The sequence below is a fragment of the Gallinula chloropus genome (genome assembly GCF_964237585.1).
Source record: "Gallinula chloropus genome assembly, chromosome: 30".
In the NCBI taxonomy this organism is placed as follows: Eukaryota; Metazoa; Chordata; class Aves; order Gruiformes; family Rallidae; genus Gallinula; species Gallinula chloropus.
Genome location: NC_140115.1, coordinates 1,003,000 through 1,025,316, shown reverse-complemented (window position 1 = coordinate 1,025,316; position 22,317 = coordinate 1,003,000). Strand labels below are relative to the sequence as shown.

The window sequence follows — 22,317 nt, the reverse complement described above, 5'->3', positions numbered from 1 at the left end:
CTCTCTGCTGCACTCCACAGTGGGGCATTACAGCCCCTCTGTACCAGCTCCCCTGCTTTCCTTAGAGAACTGGCTGCACACAGGCAGCACACAGGGAGTTATGTTCCCACCAACAGAAGAAACCTGAGAAGATCCACCATTAAATTAAACAGTCCTCACTCTGTGCCAAGTGCAATCTGCCACCAGTGAGGTTCACCTGCCACAAAGCTTAACCAGGTGAGAAATGTTTTTGTGAGGAATGAGACTGTGAAATCACCACAACTCAAGAGCTGGCTAAAGACAGAATGAGTCAGACAGCTCCAGAAAGGCAAGGGTTTAACTCCCTGAAACTCAGAGCAGCAGCTGGATGGTTGGGAGGTGTCTGAATGGTCCAAGGGGAAGGGGAAGGGAAATCTAGAGAGCAACCAGAAGCGCTGGTGTGCAGATCCACTGTTGGAACAATGTTCAATTGACTTTGGACAGGTAGAACTATGTGACAGACAGGGGAGATTAAATGCACAGCGGTCCTGTTTCAGGCCAGGCAAGAGTTCACCTCCCCAAGCAGCCAGCAGAGGTGAGCTAAATTAGCAGGGGTGACCTGAGTTAGCACAGCTGAGCTGAGTTAGTCCAGGCTGTTTTCCACACCACCTGACATCTCTGCCCCATAAAAGGGGCTGGTTGGGGAGGGACACTCATGGCTTCCTTAACGACAATCTGAATATGGCTGGGGCATTTGGTTGGTCCTTGCACTGTGCAGTACCTTGTGATCCTTTGGTCAGTAAAGTACTCTCTGTTATCACTGGATGTGAGTGTAGTTTGTGATGTGCTGTTATCATTTGTTCACAGTGATTTTGTCAGTAAACTGTCCTCCTCCCAGCCCACAGAACGTCTGTCTGTTTCTCCTCCGGGAGTGAGCATTATAACCTGACCCTTGTACATGACTACCAAGGGAACGGTCCTAAAATTACCTGATGCCATTTTAGGACTCTACCAGTGTCCACCTTCAAACACACTGAACATCCAGAAATATCTCCCAAACAAAACGTGCGAGGGATGAAAGATGGGTCTGGACTACAGCCTCCCCAGGTAGCACACTAGCAGCACCAGGAACCTTGGGGCTCAGGGCTTTCCTTAGAAAGGGAACAATCCTGACAATGCCTGATTTCACGTTTGGGCTCTACCTATATACACTTTCCAACTGCTAAACGAACAGCAATAGATCCTTTAAAAAAGCTTTGAGGGATGAAAGATGTTCCTGGATTGAAAGCTCCTGAGATAATCCACAAGCAGCCCCAGTACTCTTAGGGCTCAGGGCTTTCATAGGCAACAGATTCTTCCTGGCAGTGCTTGACATCATTTTTCGGGCTCTACCAACATCCAGGTTTGAAACTGCAAAATGTCCAGCAATAAATCCCCCAAAAGAAAATCAAAGGTTGAGAGATTGTCCTGCCTTGAAACCTCACTAGGTAGCCCACTATCAGCTCCAGTTATACTTGGACTCAGGTCAGTCCTTACGAAGGGAATGGTGGTGACAGTGCCTGATGTCATTTTCTGGCTCTACCAGTGTCCAAATTCTAAACTGTTAAATGTCCACCAATATCTCCCAAAGAAAAAGTGAGAGGGTTGAAAAAAGTTGCTTGGAATGAAACATGCCCAGGTAGCCAACTAGCAGCCCTAGTAACCTTGGGGCTCAGAGATTTGCTTGCTAGGAGAACAGTCCTAAGGCGGGATTCTTTATGTCACTTCCAGGCTCTGCTACCATCCAGCTTCAAAACTGCTAAAGCTCCAGCAATAACTCCATCCTAAATAAAATTTGAGGGATGAAAGATGTTCGTAGGCTGAAACCTCCACTGTGAGAGGCGAGTAGCCCCAGTAATCCTTGAGATCAGGGCATTCCTTGCCATGGTAACGATCCTAACAGAATCTGATGTCATTTTCAAGCTCTACCAGCGTCACCCTTAAAATATTCTAAATGTAGAGCAATAGTTCCCCAACCAAAGGTGTGAAGAATTAAAGAGGTTCCTGGCCTGAAATTCCCCCACGCATCCCATGAGCAATCCCATTAACCTTGAGGCTCAGAGCATTCCCAGACAGGGAACAGTACTAACAGGGCCTGATGTCAATTTACAGATCTACCTGCATCCACATTCAAAACTTCTACATGTAACACAATAGCACCAAAGCAAAAGGTGTGGGGACTGAATCCTCCCCAGGCACTGCACTAGGAGCACTGGTAAACTTGGAGCTCAGGGCATTCCTAGCCATGAGAATGGTCCTAAAAAGTCCTGATTTCATTTTTGGCATCTACCTTCATCGACCTTCAAACATGCTGAACGTCCAGCCACAGAGTCCCAGGTTCTTTAACACCAATTGCTGTCATTTTGTTAGAGGGAACACAATTTGGAGAGATACCTGCATGCACACATGTGCACTGTTAACAAAATGGAGCTGCACTTCAAACTGACCTTGACAAACACTGGGATTTCCAGACCAGAAACATCAAGAAGGTTTCCAACCAGAAGAGATCTTCTCCTCCTGACCATATTTTGTCTGGGCTGGAATTAATTCTTATGCTTGCAGACCCCAAAGTTCTGTGGGGTGGATTTGTAAGCAAAAAAGTCTAACTAAATGTGTTTGTTCCTTGCTGAGCAGGGCTTGCACAGCATCAAGGGCTTTGGACTAATTCTGCTCCAGAAATGAGTCAACTTGGAGTGCCCAAGTGTCGGGAAGGGGACAGAACAGGCCCAGCTGACCATAACTGACCAAAGGAATTCTCCATACTGTATGACTACAAGAGTGAGCCCACTGTTGCGTTGCACTTGTTGTCTGCAAAGGTGGGCTGGTTTCAGCCAGGATAGAGTTGATTTTCTTTCTGGCAGTGGGTGTAATGCCGTGTTTGGGAGTTCAGATGAGAGCAGTGCTGATAACACAGGGATGGTCGAGTTGTGTCCAAGCAGTCAGGGACTTTTCAGTTTTTTATGCTGCCCTGTTTCCGAGAACACGAGTTGCACCCAGGGAGCTGGGCGGGGACACAGCCAGGACACAGCCAGGTGACCCAAACTGGCCAAAGAGCATATTCCATTCAATTGTGTCATGCTCAGATGATGGCTGGAGGGGAGAGGATCGTGCAGATGCAGGACATGGAGTTTTGGGGACTGTCCAGGTTCGGGACAGCTCTGAGCTGTTCCCCCTGAGCTGTGCGGTTCAGTGAGAAACTGCATTGTGCAGCCCCAGTTTGTATATTGTGCTACAAAGTCCTGTTGTTGTTGTCAGTCTCTCTCTGCTGGCCCAGTAGACTGTTCTTATCCCAACCCACGATGTTTTGGGTGTTTTGGTTTCCTTTTTTCTCCCTTCATCCCAGCCATAATCCACCCCCACACCCTGTTAAAGAGAGAGAGTAGCTGTGTGGTACCCGGCCCTCAGCTGGAATGAAACCATGACCAAAGGTTCCAGCACAACACCCGCAGCTCAGACATGATGGGTGGAGAACCGGGCACAAGAAGAATTTGGTCATTCCAGGGGCTGCCATAGCAGTCAGAGGTGCTGAACAGGGATCTGGCCATGAGCACATTGGGCTGCACTGGGAGGAGCGTGGCCACACAGACAAGGGCCCTTCTTGTCCATCTGGATGCAGCACTGGTGAGGCAACTTCTGGAGCAGTTAGTCCCGGTGTGGGGCTCCCCAGTCTGGAGAAATGGGGAGGAACACTCATGTGGGCAGTAAAAGTATGCCAAGTTACAATGAGGGGTCTTGTGTGGAGAGGTTGAGTGACCATTGCTTCTTTAGGGCGGAGAGAGGGGAGGCTAAGGGAAGCCCTGTCTGTGGTATGTGGAAAGCACATAGGGTATCAAATCCACTGAAACTGCAGCTTTGAAGTGGGTTTGAGGATAAAGAAATGTCACTGTGAGGACAGTGCTGTGATGCAAAAAGTCACTCAGAGGAAGTGTGGATGAGCTGGTGGGTTTGTGCTTGTGGGAACAGCTGGTGGGGAGGGAGAGACATCGGAACAGGCAGGGACATCATGGGGTGAGATCAAGGTTGGGAAAGGTGCTGGGTGCTTGCAGCCTACAGGGAAACAGGCACAGGTGTGGGGCAGTGTGGGATGGGCTGTGGTGCAGATGGCCAAGGATGCCAGCCAGGATGAAAGGGTCTGATAGTAATGAGGTCTTTGCCCCCTTAGCTGTGGCTGATGTCCCTGCCACAGAGGCTTCAGAGGAGACACATTGTCCTCATGGCCACAGAGCATTGTTTTCCCCTTGCACCCACCCCAGGGTAGGCCTCCATGAGTCACATCCCTGTCCTTCCCTTGGTGTCACACTCCCCACATCCCAAGGAAGACCCCTGAGACACAGGTGAGGGTCAGGATCTCCCTGCCCAGGTGTTGGGGGTCAGCGCTTGGCATTTCTGCTTCATCAGGGTGTCCTCAGCATCAGAGCTGCCTGTGCTTTGCCTGGGTTTGTCCTCATGGCCTCCAGTTGTCTGCTCTAACGAGCTCATGGGGAGTCTTTGTCTGTAGTGACTGTCGGTGGGGCCTGTAAATGCTTCAGGGTACTTTGGGCATTATTCCTGACTAAACATCTGGAGAGGTTTCATCATTCTTCTCTTGCTACCTTGAGGTCTGTGGACTCAGAATAAAACACACCATGGGGCTCATTAACATCCAGAAAGCCCTTACAACCATGGCTCTTCAAGTCATTTTCTTTAAAAAAAATAAGCCTTGTACAACTAATTGGAGAGGTTTTATTTGAGTGATGAAAACTTCAAAGGAGTTTCACAATGCTGGATTTTTTCTTAGGAAAAATGTTTCTGTCACATCTCAGATCATGGAAGAAAGTTCAGCTGCATGCTGCAATGGGAGCTGGTCCAGAGGTGTCTTAAAGAGATCTGGACAGCCAGGAAAAGCAGTCTCCTTAGACCCAACCCTGCATGGAGAACCTTGCCCTTCCCCAAGCCCAGCAATTCCCTCCCTGTCCTCCTGGGACTCCCAACACTTTTCCTGGCATCATCTGTGCTCACAGGCACAGACAGATTTCTCTGACAACAAACAGCAATTCAACATGATCCAGTTTAATAACCATGAAATCTCTCTCCTCAGCTGCCTGCTACGGCCAAGCAGCGTGTGGAGGGGTTCAGCTCTCAGAGGAGATTCTCTCCCAGAACAGTTTGAATCAGATACATAGAAAGGTCACTTATCAACACACTGACCTCTGACAGAACAGTTCATTAGACTTCTAAGAGATGGGACATTTCCAACTCTCTGAAACTCAAAGGAAGAACCAGAGAGCTGAGCAGCATCTGAATGTCCAAGAGCAAGCCGAGGTGGAATCCTGTGATCAAAGTGAAGTGCACACATTCAGCCAGTCTGCTGAAAAGATGTCCTTAGGCATGGCTGTGTCATCAGGAGAGGGTGAAACACCTGCCTGACCAGGGACATGAAAGAGCCAGACTGGTGGTGATGCAGGTACAGGGGAAGGGGAGTGTTTCTATGCAGCCCAGTAGCAGCCCCAGTATCCCTGAGGCTCAAGGTTTTCCTTAGAAAGGGAACAGTCCTAAATTTGACAAATGCTGCTTTTGGGCTCTTCCCTGTCCTTATTCAAACTCCTGAGCCTCTTAATGTATATTTTCTGCCCTGTCCAACTAAGAAGGGGAGTAATAGACTGACTTTGGTGGATGTCTGCCCTCCAGCCAGGACTAAACAACAAAAATATTAAGAACAGAAGGAGGGCCAGGGCGGATCTCCCACCTTTATTGAATGGGGGAGGAACTGTTGTGGTGGAGGATGAAGAAAAAAGGCTGATGTCTACATAGTAAAGCCTTCATCACTGTCTCCACAGCATCCTCCTGGAGAAATCTGAGCACCTTACCAGGGAGACATAATGCAAAGAGAGCACAGCTTTTTGTTACAGAATGTCTGCATCACACAAGACCATGAGATCCTGGGTTAGGAATGGGATAAATGTGAACCATGTTAGTATAGAAGAGATTCCCTTGAAGCCCCTGGTGAAGTCCATGGTCAGTGAGGTTGTTCCTCCACCGCCCATTCTGGATGATGTGGAACACTGATTCTACCTGCAGCCTGTAGACATCCCCACACTAGGGCATGTGGAGACACCTGAAGGAGGCTGTGACCTCATAGGAAGCCTGTGCTGGAGCAGGTTTGCTGGCAGGGCTGAGAGGACCCAGGCTGGAGCAGTCTGTTGCTGAAGGAGGGCAGCCCATTCAAGTGACCCACCCTGGAGCAGTTGGTGATGATCTGAAGCCATGTGGGAAGGACTCACATCGGAGGAGTTCATGGAGGACTGTGTCCTGTGGGAGGGACCCAAAGCTGTAGCAAGGGGAGACTGTGAGGAGTCCTCCCATGAGGGGGAAGGAGCGGCTGAGACAATGTGTGATGAACTGACCCCAATGCCCATTGGTGGGGGGTGTTTTAATTTATTTTTCTTTCCCATTCCTCTGCTCTCTTTGATTGGGTAATGAATTAGATGGGTTTATTGAGAGTAACTCAGGAGAGTGACCACTGCATGATCTCTCCCTGTCCTTATGTTGACCTTTTGTTACATCTCCTCTCCCCTATGCAGCTGAAGAAGGGGAGTGATAGAGCAGCTTTGGTGAGCACCTGGGTCCACCCACTTCAACAAGAGGTTGAAGAGGAAGAAGTACATGGGCATGTGGAGTCAATGGTCATAGGCTACAATAATGATCATGAAACTCTTGCCCAGGAAGAGCCAGAAGTGCAGGAGCTGCAGCTCCCGTGTGTCTGCAAATGGCAGGAGGAGGAACTGGCTGATGGAGCTGCTGTTGGACATCTGCTGACTCTGGGTATGGAAAAGTGTTTTCCGAAGTAAAAGACAGGAGTGAGGAGAGATTTATGACAAGGAAAATGAAAATACTTGATTTGCCTCTCAAATACCCAGGGAGAGCAGAAGCCTCACATATGGGGTCCTAAAGAGTCATTCCTGGTGTTCAGATTTGAGTACAGCAAATGTGGGTGACATGCACTTTCCATCTGATGAGGCTCACTCTAATGGAGAAGAGTTAATGACAACTTGCCTCCACCACCAGTAATTCCCATGGGAGCTGGGATCAGCAGCTCCCATACAGAAGGTGCCTATATGTGCCACCAGAACTGGGACAAGTGGAATGGAAACTCCAATGGGTTTGTGGCAGCCATAGGTCAGAGCAGTAAGTCCTTCCAGCCCCAGGGCTGCAAAGCAAGGATGAAGGGTCTGGAGTTACTCAACTGACTCCCTTCCATTCACAGGGGGAAAGAGACCCCTCCTTGTCCCTTCCTGTGGGTCGTGTCTCATAGGGAGACAAGGCAAGGTGATTCTTCTGCCCAACTCTGGTTTGACCAGGAGAAAGGACTCTGACGGACAGAAGGATTGCTCCCCAGACAAGGGAGGGAACATTACAAAGGACTTCAGTATCTTTCCAAGTTAGTTACTTGGACCTCCAGAGACACAACGAAGGAGGACAGAGGGGATGGAGTACATGACAGCTACACCTGCTCCTCTGGTGGGAGCTGGGCTGGGCTCCTGGGATGGAGGGAGCTCACTGCAACCCAGCAGCAATGACAAGAGACAGCTCTGCCCAGGAGCAGCTCCTCTGCCAAGCACACAGGGCTGGGGACACTGCCTGTAGGCATCAAGGGGAGACCTGAGAGGCTGAGAGAGCTGATGGATGCTGAGAGCTCACTGGAGGAGAAATATCCTCAGCACTCTACCTGTGAGAATGTCCGGGGTATGTCTGTGGGTGCAGGGCAATGCAGGTTCTGTTCCTGGAGGGATCTCCTAAAGCTGGGACATGGGGCAGTGTGTGGGGTCTGTCAGGAGGACAGGTTCTCTGTAGGACCAGAAAGTGCTGCCTGGAAGGGATGCCCTTCTGCTGCATCAGAGGGACAGGGCAGGACAGCTGTCTTCTCCTGGGCATGGCTGCAGAGGTGTGAAGCAGTGTGTGCACCCAGGGGTGCCCAGTGCTGTCTGTGTGAGCATTGTCCCTGCACCCTGCGGCTGTGATCATGGGAGGGACTCTGCTGCTGCCAGGGTCAGCACTCAGCCTGCCTGGTGGGCTTTACACAAGCATAGAGACAGCAACTATGGGTTATAGGTGTGACCCAGGGAAGGTCATCATAAGGTCCATCTGCTACAAGAAAAGGCTGCCTGGGTCAGCTTTGCTCCCAGCTCCAGCTGATCCTTGAGAAATTCCAAAGGGAACTTCAAGAACAACATCAAGGAAGCATTTTCTTGTCAGGCAGAGTCTTTGCTTTGACTTTTCCTCTCCTGTGGGCTGTGCTGAGTGTGGTGTATTAGAACTTATTTCTCCTCTCAAGAATGTCCACATCAGAGGATTTCCTGATCTCTGCACACACAGAGGTTCCCAGGGCAGTGCAATGATGCCAGGAGGGGGTTGCAGAGCAGAGGTGAGCACAGGGCAGACTGGATCAGTTCTGTGAGCACAGAGCAGGATGTGACATGGGCAGAGAGAAGAAGCTCCAGGGACAGCTCCAGGCAGCAGAGACATTGTCAGGGAGGGAGAATAAAGGAGCTGCTCACCAAAATGCTCTGGCAGTGCGGATTTGGGACGTCGCTGATATACCCCACAGTGCAGACACTGATGTTGAACAGGGAACACCAGGGTGTGATCAGAGAGCACCCAGCACAGGGCAGTTGAGACCAGGGCTGATGGACAGAGCAGCTCTCCCCACTCTGCATTCAGGGGAAGGTTTCACTGGCACTGCAGCAGCAATGTCAGGGAGTTCTGACAGCAGAAACACTCTCAGGTACAGGCAGGTGAAAAAAAGCTCCAAAGCTCTGCTCTGCCCTTGGGTGAAACTGGAGTGAAAGTGCTGAAAAGCTCCTTCCTATCCACAGGGGATTTAGTCTGAGATCACACCATCCTTCTATTTACTGACTGCTGCAAGGCAGGACTGAGTTCTCAAGAGCCCACAGCTGACCCTCCTCCCAGCAGTGGCACGCTCGAGCCAGCACAAAGCAGACCTCCCAAAAGGGACCTGACAAAATTCTCCCTGAATACAGAGAGTCAACCTGAGGGCATTCCATAAGCAGTGGAAGGGATTTTCCTCAAGGAAAGATTCCCTAATTTCTCTTTGCCTTTTCCTTTTGGACAGGTCTCCACACTTGATAGCAGCAGATGTCCAACAGCAGCTCCATCAGCCAGTTCCTCCTCCTGCCCTTTGCAGACACACGGGAGCTGCAGCTCCTGCACTTCTGCCTCTTCCTGGGCATCTACCTGGCTGCTCTCCTGGGCAATGGCCTCCTCATCATCAACCATAGCCTGTGACCACCACCTCCACACCCCCATGTACTTCTTCCTCCTCAACCTCACTGTTACTGACCTTGGCTGCATCTCCACCACTGTTCCCAAATCCATGGCCAATTCCTTGTGGGACACCAGGGCCATTTCCTACACAGGATGTCTGGCTCAAAACTTTTTCTTTTTGTGTTTGATTGCCACAGAGTACTGTCTTCTCACTGTCATGGCCTATGACCGCTACGTTGCCATCTGCCACCCCCTGCACTACAGGACCCTCCTGGGCAGCAGAGCTTGTGTCCACATGGCAGCAGCTGCCTGGGCCAGTGGGTTTCTCAATTCTGTGCTGCACACAGCCAATACATTTTCAGTGCCCCTGTGCCATGGCAATGCTGTTGACCAGTTCTTCTGTGAAATCCCTCATATACTGAAGCTCTCCTGCTCAGATGCCTACCTCAGGGAAATTGGAGTCATTCTCTTCAATGTGTGTTTAGTTTTTGGGTGTTTTGTGTTCATTGTGGTGTCCTATGTGCAGATCTTCAGGGCTGTGCTGAGGATCCCCTCGCAGCAGGGACGGCACAAAGCCTTTTCCACCTGCCTCCCTCACCTGGCCGTCGTCTCCCTGTTTCTCAGCACTGCCCTTTTTACCTACCTGAAGCCCTCCTCCATCTCCTCCCTTTTTTTGGACCTGGTATTGGCATTTCTTTACACAGTGGTTCCACCAGCAGTGAACCCCCTCATCTACAGCATGAGGAACCAGGAGCTCAAGGATGCCGTGTGGAAACTGATGACTGGATGTTTATAAGCAGCAATAAACTGCTCATCTTCTTCCCCATATCACTGGTCATGTAACTCACATTAGGACCAGTCTGTATTTAGTATTTTAGGATTTTTAGGTGCTGTGGGGCTTTTTCCCTCTATTTTGTCTCTGATGTAATAACACCTTCATCCCATTCCTCATGCAGTATCTCTGGTCTTGTTTTACTCAGACATGGCAGCAGAAGAAACACTCCCCTTCCCCTGTACCTGGCTCACCACCGGTCTGCCTCTTTCATCTCCCTCGTCATTCAGGTGTTTCCACTTCTCCTGACGGCACAGCCATGCCTAGGGACATCTTTTCAGTAGACTGGATGGATGTATGCACTTTACTTTGACCACAGGATTCCACCTCCACTTTCTCTTTGTTCACTGAAATCCCAATCATCTCTCTGGTTTCTGCTTTGAGTTCCAAAGTGTTGACAAGTGACCTTTCTATGTATTTTATTAAAACTGTTCTGGGAGAGAATCTCCTCTGAAAGCTGAACCCCTGCACACGCTGCTTGGCTATAACAGGGAGCTGAGGAGAGAGATTTCATGGGTATTAAACTGTGTCCTGTTTAACTGCTGTTTGTGGTCAGAGAAATCTGTCTGTGCCTGTGAGCACAGATGATGCCAGGAAAAGGGTTGGGAGTCCCAGGAGGCCAGGGAGGGAACTGCTGGGCTTGGGGAAGAGCAAGGTTCTCCATGCAGGCTTGGATCTGAAGAGACTGCTTTTCCTGCCTGTCCAGATCTCCTTAGGAGACTGACACCCATTGCATAATGTGGCTGTCACTGCTTCTATCAACTGAGCCATGACAGGAAATAGTCGTGAAGAGAAAATATCCTCCATTGTAATATTCCTTTGAACTGTTCATCATTAAATACCTAACTGTAATCCAATTATTTGTAGAACTCTGGATTTTTTTAATGAAAAGCACTTGAACAGATATGCTTTTTAAGGCTTTCTGTACTTCCATGAGCCCTATTGTATATCTGCTTCTGAGTCCATAGACCCCAGATACTAAGAGAAGAGTGAAGAAACCTCTTAAAATGTCAGTCAGACCTAATGCCCAAAAAACCTCGAAGCGTTCATGAGCCCTACTGTGAGCCATTACAGACAAAGCCTCCCCATGAACATCTTACACCTCACAACTAGAGGCCATGAGGACAAACCCAGGCAAAGCACAGGCAGCTCTGATGCTGAGAACACCTTGGCTTGGTCTGATGAAGCAGAAATGCCAAGTGCTTATCCCTAGCCTCTGGGCAGGGAGATCCTGACCCTCACCTGTGTCTCAGGGCTCTTACATTGGATGTGGGGAGTGTGATGCCAAGGGTAGGACAGGGGTATGACACATTGATGCCTCCCTACTTTGAGTTCAAGGAGGCAATGATGTTCCATGGCCACGAGAACAATGTGTCTCTTCTGAGGCCTCTGCAGGGACATTAGCCACAGCCAAGTGCTGTGATCTCATTTCTATCAGGCCCTTTCAGCCTGGATAACACCCTTGACCTTCTGCACCACAGCCCATGTGACACTGCTCCACACCTGTGCCTGTTTCCCTGCAGGCACCCAACCCCTTTCCCCACTTTGTTCTCACCCCACCATGTCCCTGCCTGTACTGCTGTCTCTCCCTCCTTGCCAGCTGTTCCCAGATAAACCAAGCAACCAGCTCATCCACACTTCCTCCAAGTAACTCCAAGCACCACAGCACTACCCTCAGAATGACATTTCTCCATGCTCATAACCCATCTGCACCTCTAGTTTTAATTGCCATTAATTTGAAAAGGAACTTTCAAGCTCTCTGAGCTACCCCTACACTCTCCTCAGACTCCCCTTCCCCAGGCTAAAGAAGCCCGGGTCTCACAGCCTCTCCACACAAGACTCCTAACCCTATCTTGGCAGAATTTCTCTCAACCTTGTGACTGTTCCTCCACACTCGTCTTGACCGACCCCCCACCCCCCACTCCTGGACTCTCTGCTGGTGTCCACACCAGTGCTGAGTCAAACTGACAGTGAGTGCCTTTGCCTGGGTGGCCGTACTGCTCCCAGTGCTGTCCAATGTGCTCACGGCCAGGTTCCTGTGTAGCAGCTCTGGCTGCTATGGCATCCCTCAGAAGGCCTAAAGCCTCCTCCTTGACACTGCTGCTCCACCATTCATGTCTGAATTCCCTTGATGTGCGGGTGTTGAGGTTTAACCCTGCTCACTGATGATGTCATCATGCATGGGAGATTCTTTTGGGCAGTTGGCACCAGCTGCCCTGGCAGTCCTCAACCACAACAACCAGTGCTCCCTGAGCTTATTTTCTAGTGGAGCAGCACGCAAATCAGGAAGGGCCTTTATGCTGTGCAAGCACTGGTCAGCAATGAATAGATTATCATGTGTCACCAATGCTGGATTGGTCACAAAACAGGACGACGTGTTGGTTTCACCCCCTGTTCTGGTTATCCCCTGATGCAGAACATCACAAGATCAGAAGGAGCAGATCAGCTTTGGTTGGAAAATTTCTTGAGGTTTCTCTTTGTAAAACCACGGAGGGTTTTGCCAGGGTCTGCTGGAAGTGAAGCTCCGATGTGTCAGTGGTTAATGTGTGAGTGTAGAAGCCTCAGCTGACTTGTGGTGCCTCAGCAAGAGGCATTAAAGGACATGATAGAAAATAAATAGAGGAGAGAGTGCTGTAAATGCTTGTGGTGGTTCAGCCCCAAACAGTGGCTGAGCACCACATACCACTGGCTCACTCCCAGAGGAGAAAGAGACAGAGCCTCTGTCGGTTGGGATAAGGAGAGTTCACTGAAAAAAGCACCATGAAACTAGAACAATAAACAGCCCATGAAACTCATGAACACTCATACCCGGTGAGAACACAGAGTACCTTACCCACCTGAGGATTACAGAGTGCTGCAGGACAGGAGGACCAACCCAACACCCCAGCTGCACTCAGACTGCCCTGGAGGCACCCAGGAGTGGTGCCCAAACCAGCTCCTTTATGGAGAAGTGATGTCAGGTGGTGTGCAAAACAGCCAGGGCTAACTCAACCTCCCCAATCAGCCAGCACAGGTGAGATAACTGCGGCCTGACCAGAACCAGGACAATATCCACCCCTTTTTGCACACCATCTAAATCATGCCCAGAAGGGTTTGCCTCTGCACTCCCAGTCACTTTGTTTCCATTGCTGCAACCACCCACACAGGGCATTGGCCACCATCCAGGAGTGAGTATAGCGGTAGAATTTTGGCCACTTTTCTCATCTGGCAATGTTTAAAGCCAGCTGGCTGGCTTGTACCTCTGAAAACTTGCCCTCTAATCTTGTTCATCATATTTGCTGTTTACTTCTTTCAAAAAAAGGCTGAGCAGTCCCTTCAAGAGGATCACAGGCACAATGATAGTCTGGTGGGCTGTCTACTGGAAACTGGTGCAGCATTCTTCCTGGAGAAATCTCTTTTTGTAACTCTTTTTCATTGCAGCTTGTCAGGATTGGAGGTGGGTTTCCCATCTCACCTCCTCATGTCTTCACCATGGTCATGCAGAGAGAACCACAGGATGTCTCTTGGTGTGTACTTTTTTCTGGAACAGGGGAAGGCCTGCTTCAGAGAGCTGAAATTGTTATCTGCCCAGGTGGGCAGTAGGACATATCCTCTTTGAGTTGCCAGACCTCTCAAGACAACTTATCCACAGCTGAGACAAGGGAGGAACAAAGACTTTCTTCAAATAGATGGAGTTGGCCAGACACCTCAGCTGCTGTCAGTGCTTCTTCCTTTCCCCAATCTATTACTGCCAGTCAGTTGGCATATGATGTTGGTGCACTCCACACAGACTTATACCACATGGGTGAGGGACATTGGACTTCGTCAAGATTGGTGGGTAACTGCAGATCATCAGGATCATAGTAATTCATCTCTCACACAGCTAATTCCCTCAAATACTGCATACTCTGCTCTGTGGTCATGCACTTGCCTGGCCAACACATGACATCTTCACTGAAAGGGTATCTTTTCCCTACACTTGACAGACGTGTACATTTCCCTTCCCCTTGCAATTGGACAAGACACCTCTCAACCATGCAGCTGCTGCTCTGAGTTTCAGGGAGTTAAACCCTTGCCTTTCTGGAGCTGTCTGACTCATTCTGTCTTTAGCCAGCTCTTGAGTTGTGGTGATTTCACAGTCTCCTTCCTCTCACAAAAACATTTCTCACAGGGTTAAGCTTTGTGGAAGGTGAAGCTCACTGGTGGCAGATTGCACTTGGCATAGAGTGAGGAGTGTTTGATTTAATGGTGAATCTTGTCAGGTTTCTTTTGTTGGTGGGAAAATACCTCCCTGTGTGCTGCCTGTGTGCAGCCAGTTCTCTAAGGAAAGCAGGGGAGCTGGTACAGAGGGGCTGTAATGCCTCACTGTGGAGTGCAGCAGAGAGACCTGATGTAAGGACAAGGGATGCAAGTCCCAGTTGGCTGGTGAGAGTCATGGTGGGCTTGTGGAGATGTGCAGCAAGGTTGTCCCCACTGCCTCAAGGGACCCTTTTTCAGACCAGTCCAGACATCCCTAGGAGGCACCCTGGATCAATCTCAGTCAGAGGTTGTCACCTCTCCTCTACAGTGAAAATAATAACCTACACCCTTAAAAATAAATCAATTTTCCTATCAGCTCCCTTTGAAACAGCTTCAATGATCTGTACATCTCTTGAAGACTTGAAGATAATTACATGAAGAGACATAGCTCCTTAGGGCTTGCTTTTTATTTTTAATGAGCCCTGGGATGCATTTGGTGCTGAGTCCTTGAAGCTCAGGTACTGAGAGGAAATCACACAAAAAACTCCATGTCAAAAGTAGAAGCCAAAGTACCCTGAAGTATTAATGAGTCCCACTGAGAGCCATTGCTGGCTGAGCCTCCCCAGGGACTCGTTAGCACAGGTAATTGGAGGCCATGTTGGGTGGTAGGCAAAGGCAATGTACAAGCAGCTGAGATGATGATGAAAGCCTTGGGTTGGTTTGATGAAGCAGAAAGGCCAAGCCCTGACCCTCATCCCATGGAGGACAGGTCCTGGCCCACTAGCATTGCTCAGGGCTCTTCCTGGGGCATCGTGGGGTGTGTAATGCTGAGGGAAGAACAACAGGATGAGAGTTTCTCCTCGTTGTTGGTCCAAAGCCCAGCTAGAAATTCATCTGGCCTCCATTTAAATAAAAGAATGAGCAGGGAGACTCTCCATCCCCTACCAGATTCAGGAGGAATCGTTGTTGAAAGATGAGGACAAGGCTGAGGTGCTTAATGAAATCTTTGCCACTGTCTTTAGTAAAAGGAGCAGTTGTAGAGAGAGAATCCAATTCCCTGAGCTAGGAGACAGGGATAGGGACAGGGAGCAGAATGAGCCCACCTCAATCCAGGAGGAGATGGTCCTGCTGCACCACAGAGATGTGCAGAGATCTGTGGGGCTGAATGGGATGCAGCCAAGGGTGCTGAAGAGCTGGCAAGGGGGGTTCACCAAGCCACTTTCCATCAGTCCTGGCTGACCGGAGAGGTACCAGAAGACTGGAAATCAGTCAACGTAACCCCCTATATAAGAAGGGAGAGAAGGATGATCAGGGAAATTAAAGACTCTGATAGTTTGACTTCAGTCCCAGAGAAGCTGGTGGAGCAGATCATCCTGAGCAGCATTATCCAGTTCATGAAGAACCCCCACGTGATCAGGCCCAGTCAGCTTGGTTTCATAAGGGCAGGTCCTCTTTGACCCACTGAATCTCCCTGTATGACAGGGTGACCTGCTACTTGGAGAAGGGAAGGGCTCTGGATGTTGTCTACCTGACTTTAGCAAGGCCTTGGACACACTTTTCCTGAACTTTCTCCCAGAGTATTTCACTGCTAGTGGCTTGGAAACTGTGGTGGTTCAGCCCCAAACAATGGCTGAGCATCACATGCTGCTCGCTCACTCCAGGAGGAGAAACAGACAGAGCCTCTGTGGGTTGGGATAAGGACAGTTTACTGACAAAAGCACCATAAAAGGAGAACAATATCAGCCCAGATTGCACTCACACCCAGTGATAGCACAGAGAGTACCTTACAACCCCAACAATAACAGTGCTGTACCATGCCATGACCACCCCTCCCCATCTAGCCCCTTTTACAGGGAAATTATGTCAGAGTGCTTCTTTTGGCTGTGATGGAGTTAATTTCTTTTCTAATAGGACATGGAATGCCATGTTTTGGAGTTGGGATGAGAGCAGTGCTGATGTTTCTGGTTTTTGCCAAGCAGTCAAGGACTTTTCAGTTGTTCCTATTTCCCTACTAAGGAGAAGGAAGGGGACACAGCCAGGACAGGTGACCCGAACTGGCCAAAGGGGGTATTCCATGCCAATTACATCATGCTCAGCATAAAAGGGGGGCTGGTGGGAGGAGGAGGAGGCAGCTCCATGATGTGCAGTTTTGGGGACGATCCCGTTTTCGGAACAGCTCTAGGCTGCACGGCCTGAATTGTGTGGTTCAGTGAGAAACTGCATTGTGTATCACCAGTTTCATATATTTTGCTACAAAGTCCTGTTATCATTGTTGTATCTCTCTCTCTGCTATTTTAGTAAACTATCCTTATCCCAATCTAAAAGGTTTTGTTTGTCCCCCCACTTTCTTTTTTAAAGAACAAGCAACTGTCTGGTGCTCGGCTCTCAGCTGGGGCAAAACCACATTTACTATAATCCAAAAAAAATCTATTCTTAAAAACACGAATATTCTTATAATAAAGTTATATTAATTTTCTCCTAAGTGACATCTACATCAATCTATTCAACATTATTACATCTCATTGAGTCATCAGGGCCAACAATACAATGAAGAAGATGAACATGTGGTTGCTGCTTAGAAACATCCAGTCCTCAGTTTCCACATGGCATCCTTGAGCTCCTGGATCCTCATGCTGTAGATGAGGGGGTTCACTGCTGGTGGAAACACCGAGTTAAGTGGTCTGTGGGGACAGGAGAAGGGGCAATTGTTTCAATATGGAGAATAGGAGTTTCAACATCAAAATTCAGACGAAATTTTCACAGTGAGAGAAACAGAGCCCTGGGAGAGGCTGCCCAGGGGGCTGTGGAGTCTCTTTCTCTGGAGATATTCAAGACCTGCCTGGACATTGACCTGTGCAATCTGTCCTAGGGACCCTGCTTTGGGAGGGGGGTTGGACTCAATGATCTCTGGAGGCCCTTTCCAACCCCTAGACTTCTGTGAATCAATGAATCTGTAAATAGGGAGAAGACTGAGAGGGGCTTCAGGCAGGCAAACAGGGAAGTGATGAAAAACAAGGAGTCCACTCTCAGGTAAGGAAGGCAGGTGGAAAACCCTCTGCGCCATCCCTACTCCAAGGGGATCCTCAGCACAGCCCTGAAGATCTGCACATAGGACACCACAATGAACACAAAACACCCAAAAGCCAAACAAGCTCTGGCCACAATTTCACTGAGTGTGGCCCATGAGCAATAGAGCTTGAGGATCTGGGGGATTTCACAGAAGAACTGGTCAACAGCATTGCCATGGCAGAGGGGCAGTGAAAATATATTTGTTGTGACAATATATTTAATAAGAAATTAAAAATTATCTGTTGCTTTTTGCTGTCAGAGAAAAGAGAGAGAAAGTGTAAGGAACTTTGCAGGCAACAAGATCACTGACATAGGGGGAGAAGGTCCTCCCAGCCCCATAGCAGAGATTCCACTGCAGCCCATGCAGAAGACCATGGTGAATGAGGCTGTTCCCCCTCAGCCCATGCTGGATGATGTGGAACAGTGATTCTACCTGCAGCCTGTAGACATCATCGTGCTCAGGCAGGTGCAGACACCTGAAGGAGGCTGTGACCTCATAGGAAGCCTGTGCTGGAGCAGGTTTGCTGGCAGGGCTGTGGAGGACCCAGGCTGGAGCAGTCTGGTGCTGAAGGAGGGCACCCCACTAAAGTGACCCACCCTGCAGCAGTTGGTGATGATCTGAAGCCATGTGGGAAGGAATCACATTGGAGGGGTTCATGAAGGACTGTCTCCTGTGGGTGGGACCCAATACTGGAGCACAGGGAGACTGTGAGGAGTCCTCCCATGAGGGGGAAGGAGCAGTCGAGACAATGTGTGATGAACTGACCCCAATGCCCATTCCCCATCCTCCTGTGCTGCTCAGTTAGAGGAAGGAGAGAATTAGAGAGTGAATGGGACCCTGGGAAAAACAGGGAGGGATGGTGGGGGGTGTTTTAATTTATTTTTCTTTCCCATTCCTCTGCTCTCTTTGATTGGGTAATGAATTAGGTGGGTTTATTGAGAGTAACTCAGGAGAGTGACCTCTGCATGATCTCTCACTGTCCTTATCCTGACCTTTAGTTACATCTTCTCTCCCCTACGCAGCTGAAGAAGGGGAGTGATAGAGCAGCTTTGGTGAGCACCTGGGTCAAAACACTTCAACAAGAGGTTGAAGAGGAAGAAGTACATGGGCATGTGGAGTCAATGGTCATGGGCTACAATAATGATCATGAAACTCTTGCCCAGGAAGAGGCAGAAGTGCAGGAGCTGCAGCTCCCGTGTGTCTGCAAAGGGCAGGAGGAACTGGCTGATGGAGCTGCAGTTGGACATCTGCTGACTCTGGGTATGGAAAAGCCTTGTAGAAGTAAAAGACAGGAGTGAGGAGAGATTTATAACAAGGAAAACGAAAATACTTGATTTGTCTCTCAAATACCCAGGGAGAGCAGAAGCCTCACCCATGGGGTCCTAAAGAGTCATTCCTGGTCTTCAGATTTGAGTACAGCAAATGTGTGTGACATGCACTTTCCATCTGATGAGGCTCACTCTCATGGAGAAGAGTTAATGACAACTTGCCTCCACCACCAGTAATTCCCATGGGAGCTGGGATCAGCAGCTCCCATACAGAAGGTGCCTATTTGTGCCACCAGAACTGGGGCAAGAGGAATGGAAATTCCAATGTGTTTGTGGCAGCCATAGGTCAGAGCAGTAAGTCCTTCCAGCCCCAGGGCTGCAAAGCAAGGATGAAGGGTCTGCAATTACTCGACTGACTCCCTTCCATTCACAGGGGGAAAGAGACCCCTCCTTGTCCCTTCCTGTGGGTCGTGTCTCATAGGGAGACAAGGCAAGGTGATTCTCCTGCCCAACTCTGGTTTGATCAGGAGAAAGGACTCTGATGGACAGAAGGATTGCTCCCCAGACAAGGGAAGGAACATTACAAAGGACTTCAGTATCTTTACAAGTTAGTTCCTTTGAGCTCCAGAGACACCACGAAGGAGGCCAGAGGGGATGGAGTATGTGACAGCTTCACCTGCTCCTCTGCTGGGAGCTGGGCCAGGCTCCTGGGACAGTGGGAGCCCACTGCAACCCAGCAGCCCTGACAAAACACAGCTCTGCCCAGAAGCAGCTCCTCTGCCAAGCACACAGGGCTGGGGACACTGCCTGGAGGCACCGAGGGGAGACCTGTGAGGCTGAGAGAGCTGATGGATGCTGAGAGCTCACTGGAGGAGAAATCTCCACAGCACTCTGCCTGGTATGTCTGTGGGTGCAGGGCAATGCAGGTTCTGTTCCTGGAGGGATCTCCTAAAGCTGGGACATGGGGCAGTGTGTGGGGTGTGTCAGGAGGACAGGTTCTCTCTAGGACCAGAAAGTGCTGCCTGGAAGGGATGCCCTTCTGCCCCATCAGAGGGACAGGGCAGGACAGCTGTCTTCTCCTGGGCATGGCTGCAGAGGTGTGAAGCAGCGTGGGTGCCCAGGGCTGTCTTTTTGAGCAGGGTCCCTGCACACCCGGGGTTTGGGTGCTGGGGCAGGGACTCTGTTGCTGCCAGGGACAGAACTCAGCCTGCCTGCTGGGATTTCAACAGGGATAGAGAAGGACCTGTGGATTGAAGGAGTGACCAAGGGAAGAGCAGCGTGAGGTCATTCTGCAGTAAGACAGTGATGCCTGGGTCAGGTTTGTTCCCAGCTCCAGCTGATCCTTGAGAAATTTCAAAGGGAATTTGAAGAACAACATCAAGGAAGCATGTTTGTGTAGGTAGAGTCTTCGCTTTCACTTTTTCTTTCCTGTGGGCTGTGCTGACTGTGGTGTATCAGAACTAATTTCTCCCCTCAAGAATGTCCACATCAGAGGATCTCTTGAGCCCTGCATACACAGAGGTTCCCCGGGGCAGTGCCCTGATGCCAGGAGGGGTCTGCAGAGCAGATCTGAGCACAGGACAGGTGGGATGAGGTCTGTGAGCACAGAGTGGGAGGTGCATGGGCAAAGAGAAGCAGCTGGAGGGACAGCTCCAGGTATCAGTGACATTTTCAGGGAGGGAGAAAGAAGGAACTGCTTCCAGAAATGCCCTGGCAGGGGGGATTTGGGAACTCCCTCATATCCCCTGCAGCGCAAACACTGATATTCTACAGAACTCAGGCAGGAATGAGTTCTAGAGAGGCCACAGCTGACCAGGGAGTCCCAGCAGTGGCACGTTCAAGGCAGCACAAAACAGAGCTTCCACAAGGGACCTGAAAAAAGTCCTCCTTAATACAGAGAGTCAATGTGAATTGGAAGAGGTTGTCCTCATAGAAGAGTTCCCTAACTTCTCACTGTGCCTTTTCCTCCTTGGACAGCTCTCCACACTTGATGGCTGCAGATGTCCAACAGCAGCAGCTCCATCAGCCAGTTCCTCCTCCTGCCCTTTGCAGACACACGGGAGCTGCAGCTCCTGCACTTCTGGCTCTTCCTGGGCATCTACCTGGCTGCTCTCCTGGGCAATGGCCTCATCATCATCACCATAGCCTGTGACCACCACCTCCACACACCCATGTACTTCTTCCTCCTCAACCTTTCTGTTACTGACCTTGGCTGCATCTCCACCACTGTTCCCAAATCCATGGCCAATTCCTTGTGGGACACCAGGGCCATTTCCTACACTGGATGTGTGGCCCAACTGTTTTTCTTCCTATTTTTGCTATCATCAGAGTATTCCCTTCTCACCATCATGGCCTATGACCGCTACGTTGCCATCTGCCACCCCCTGCACTATGGGACCCTCCTGGACAGCAGAGCTTGTGTCCACATGGCAGCAGCTGCCTGGGCCAGTGGGTTTCTGTTTGCTGTGCTGCACACAGCCAATATATTTTCCCTCCCCCTCTGCCATGGCAATGCTATTGACCAGTTCTTCTGTGAAATCCCCCAGATCCTCAAGCTCTCCTGCTCAGATGTCTACCTCAGGGAAATTGGAGTCATTGTGGTCAGTGCTTGTTTAGGTTTTGGGTGTTTTGTGTTCATTGTGGTGTCCTATGTGCAGATCTTCAGGGCTGTGCTGAGGATCACCTCTGAGCAAGGACGGCACAAAGCCTTTTCCACCTGCCTCCCTCATCTGGCCGTGGTCTCCCTGTTTCTCATCACTTCCCTGTTTGCCCATCTGAAGCCGCCCTCCATCTCCTCCCTTTCTTTGGACCTGTTAGTGTCACTCCTTTACTCTGTGGTTCCACCAGCAGTGAACCCCCTCATCTACAGCCTGAGGAACCAGGAGCTCAAGGATGCCATGTGGAAACTGAGGACTGGATGTTTTTAGCAGCAGTAAAGTGCTCATCTTCTTCTGCTTATCACTGACTATGGAACTCACGTTAGGACCAGTCTGTATTTACTAGGGTTTTTAGTTGTTGGGATATTTTTCCTCCTTGCTTCTCTAAACTGTAACAGTGTCCACATTCAACCCATTCCTAACGCAGTATCTCCTGTTCTTTTGTAGCCCAGCCACTGTGTAATGAGGAGCTGTGCTCTCTTTGCATCTGGCCTGCCTGCAAACGGCCACAATTTTTCATTGTTTCTTTTTATTACATTCTTAGATTAATAAAATGTTACCAACCATCAGCTGAATCACCTGATTATTGTTTGAACTCTCAGTATTTTCCAGCCATGACGGAAGGGGAATTTGCACCCATTGCAGCAGAAGAAATACTCCCCTTGCCCTGTACCTGCATTACCGCCCGTCTGTCTCTTTCATCTCCCTCATCATTCAGGTCTTTGTATTACTCCTGATGATACAGCCATACCTAAGGACACCATTTCAGCAGACTGGTTGGAAACATGCACTTCACTTTGGTCACAGGTTTCCACCTCCTCTTGCTCTTTTGTCTTTCAGATGCCGTTCAGCTCTCTGGTTCTTGCTTTGAGCTTCAGAGAGTTGGAAATCGTCCCATCATTCAGAAGTCTAATGATGTGTTCTGTTAGAATGTCAGTGTGTTGATAAGTGACCTTTCTATGTATCTGATTAAATCTGTTCTGGGAGAGACTCTCCTCTGAAAGCTGACCCCCT

General features: G+C 49.7%; 1 protein-coding gene and 1 pseudogene across 2 annotated transcripts; both read left to right on the top strand.

Annotated features, from left to right (window-relative positions):
- The first annotated feature begins 9,129 nt into the window (after positions 1-9,129).
- LOC311202432 (olfactory receptor 14A16-like) lies at positions 9,130-10,054 on the top strand (annotated as a pseudogene). The gene has a single exon. The product of its transcript is annotated as an olfactory receptor 14A16-like (transcript).
- A 10,592-nt stretch (positions 10,055-20,646) lies between these two features.
- On the top strand, positions 20,647-21,573 carry LOC311202431 (olfactory receptor 14A16-like; the record flags this gene model as incomplete). The annotated part of the gene is made up of 1 exon (XM_084277019.1): positions 20,647-21,573. One exon carries the CDS (start codon positions 20,647-20,649, stop codon positions 21,571-21,573), a length of 927 nt encoding a protein of 308 aa, XP_084133145.1.
- Positions 21,574-22,317: the final 744 nt, after the last annotated feature.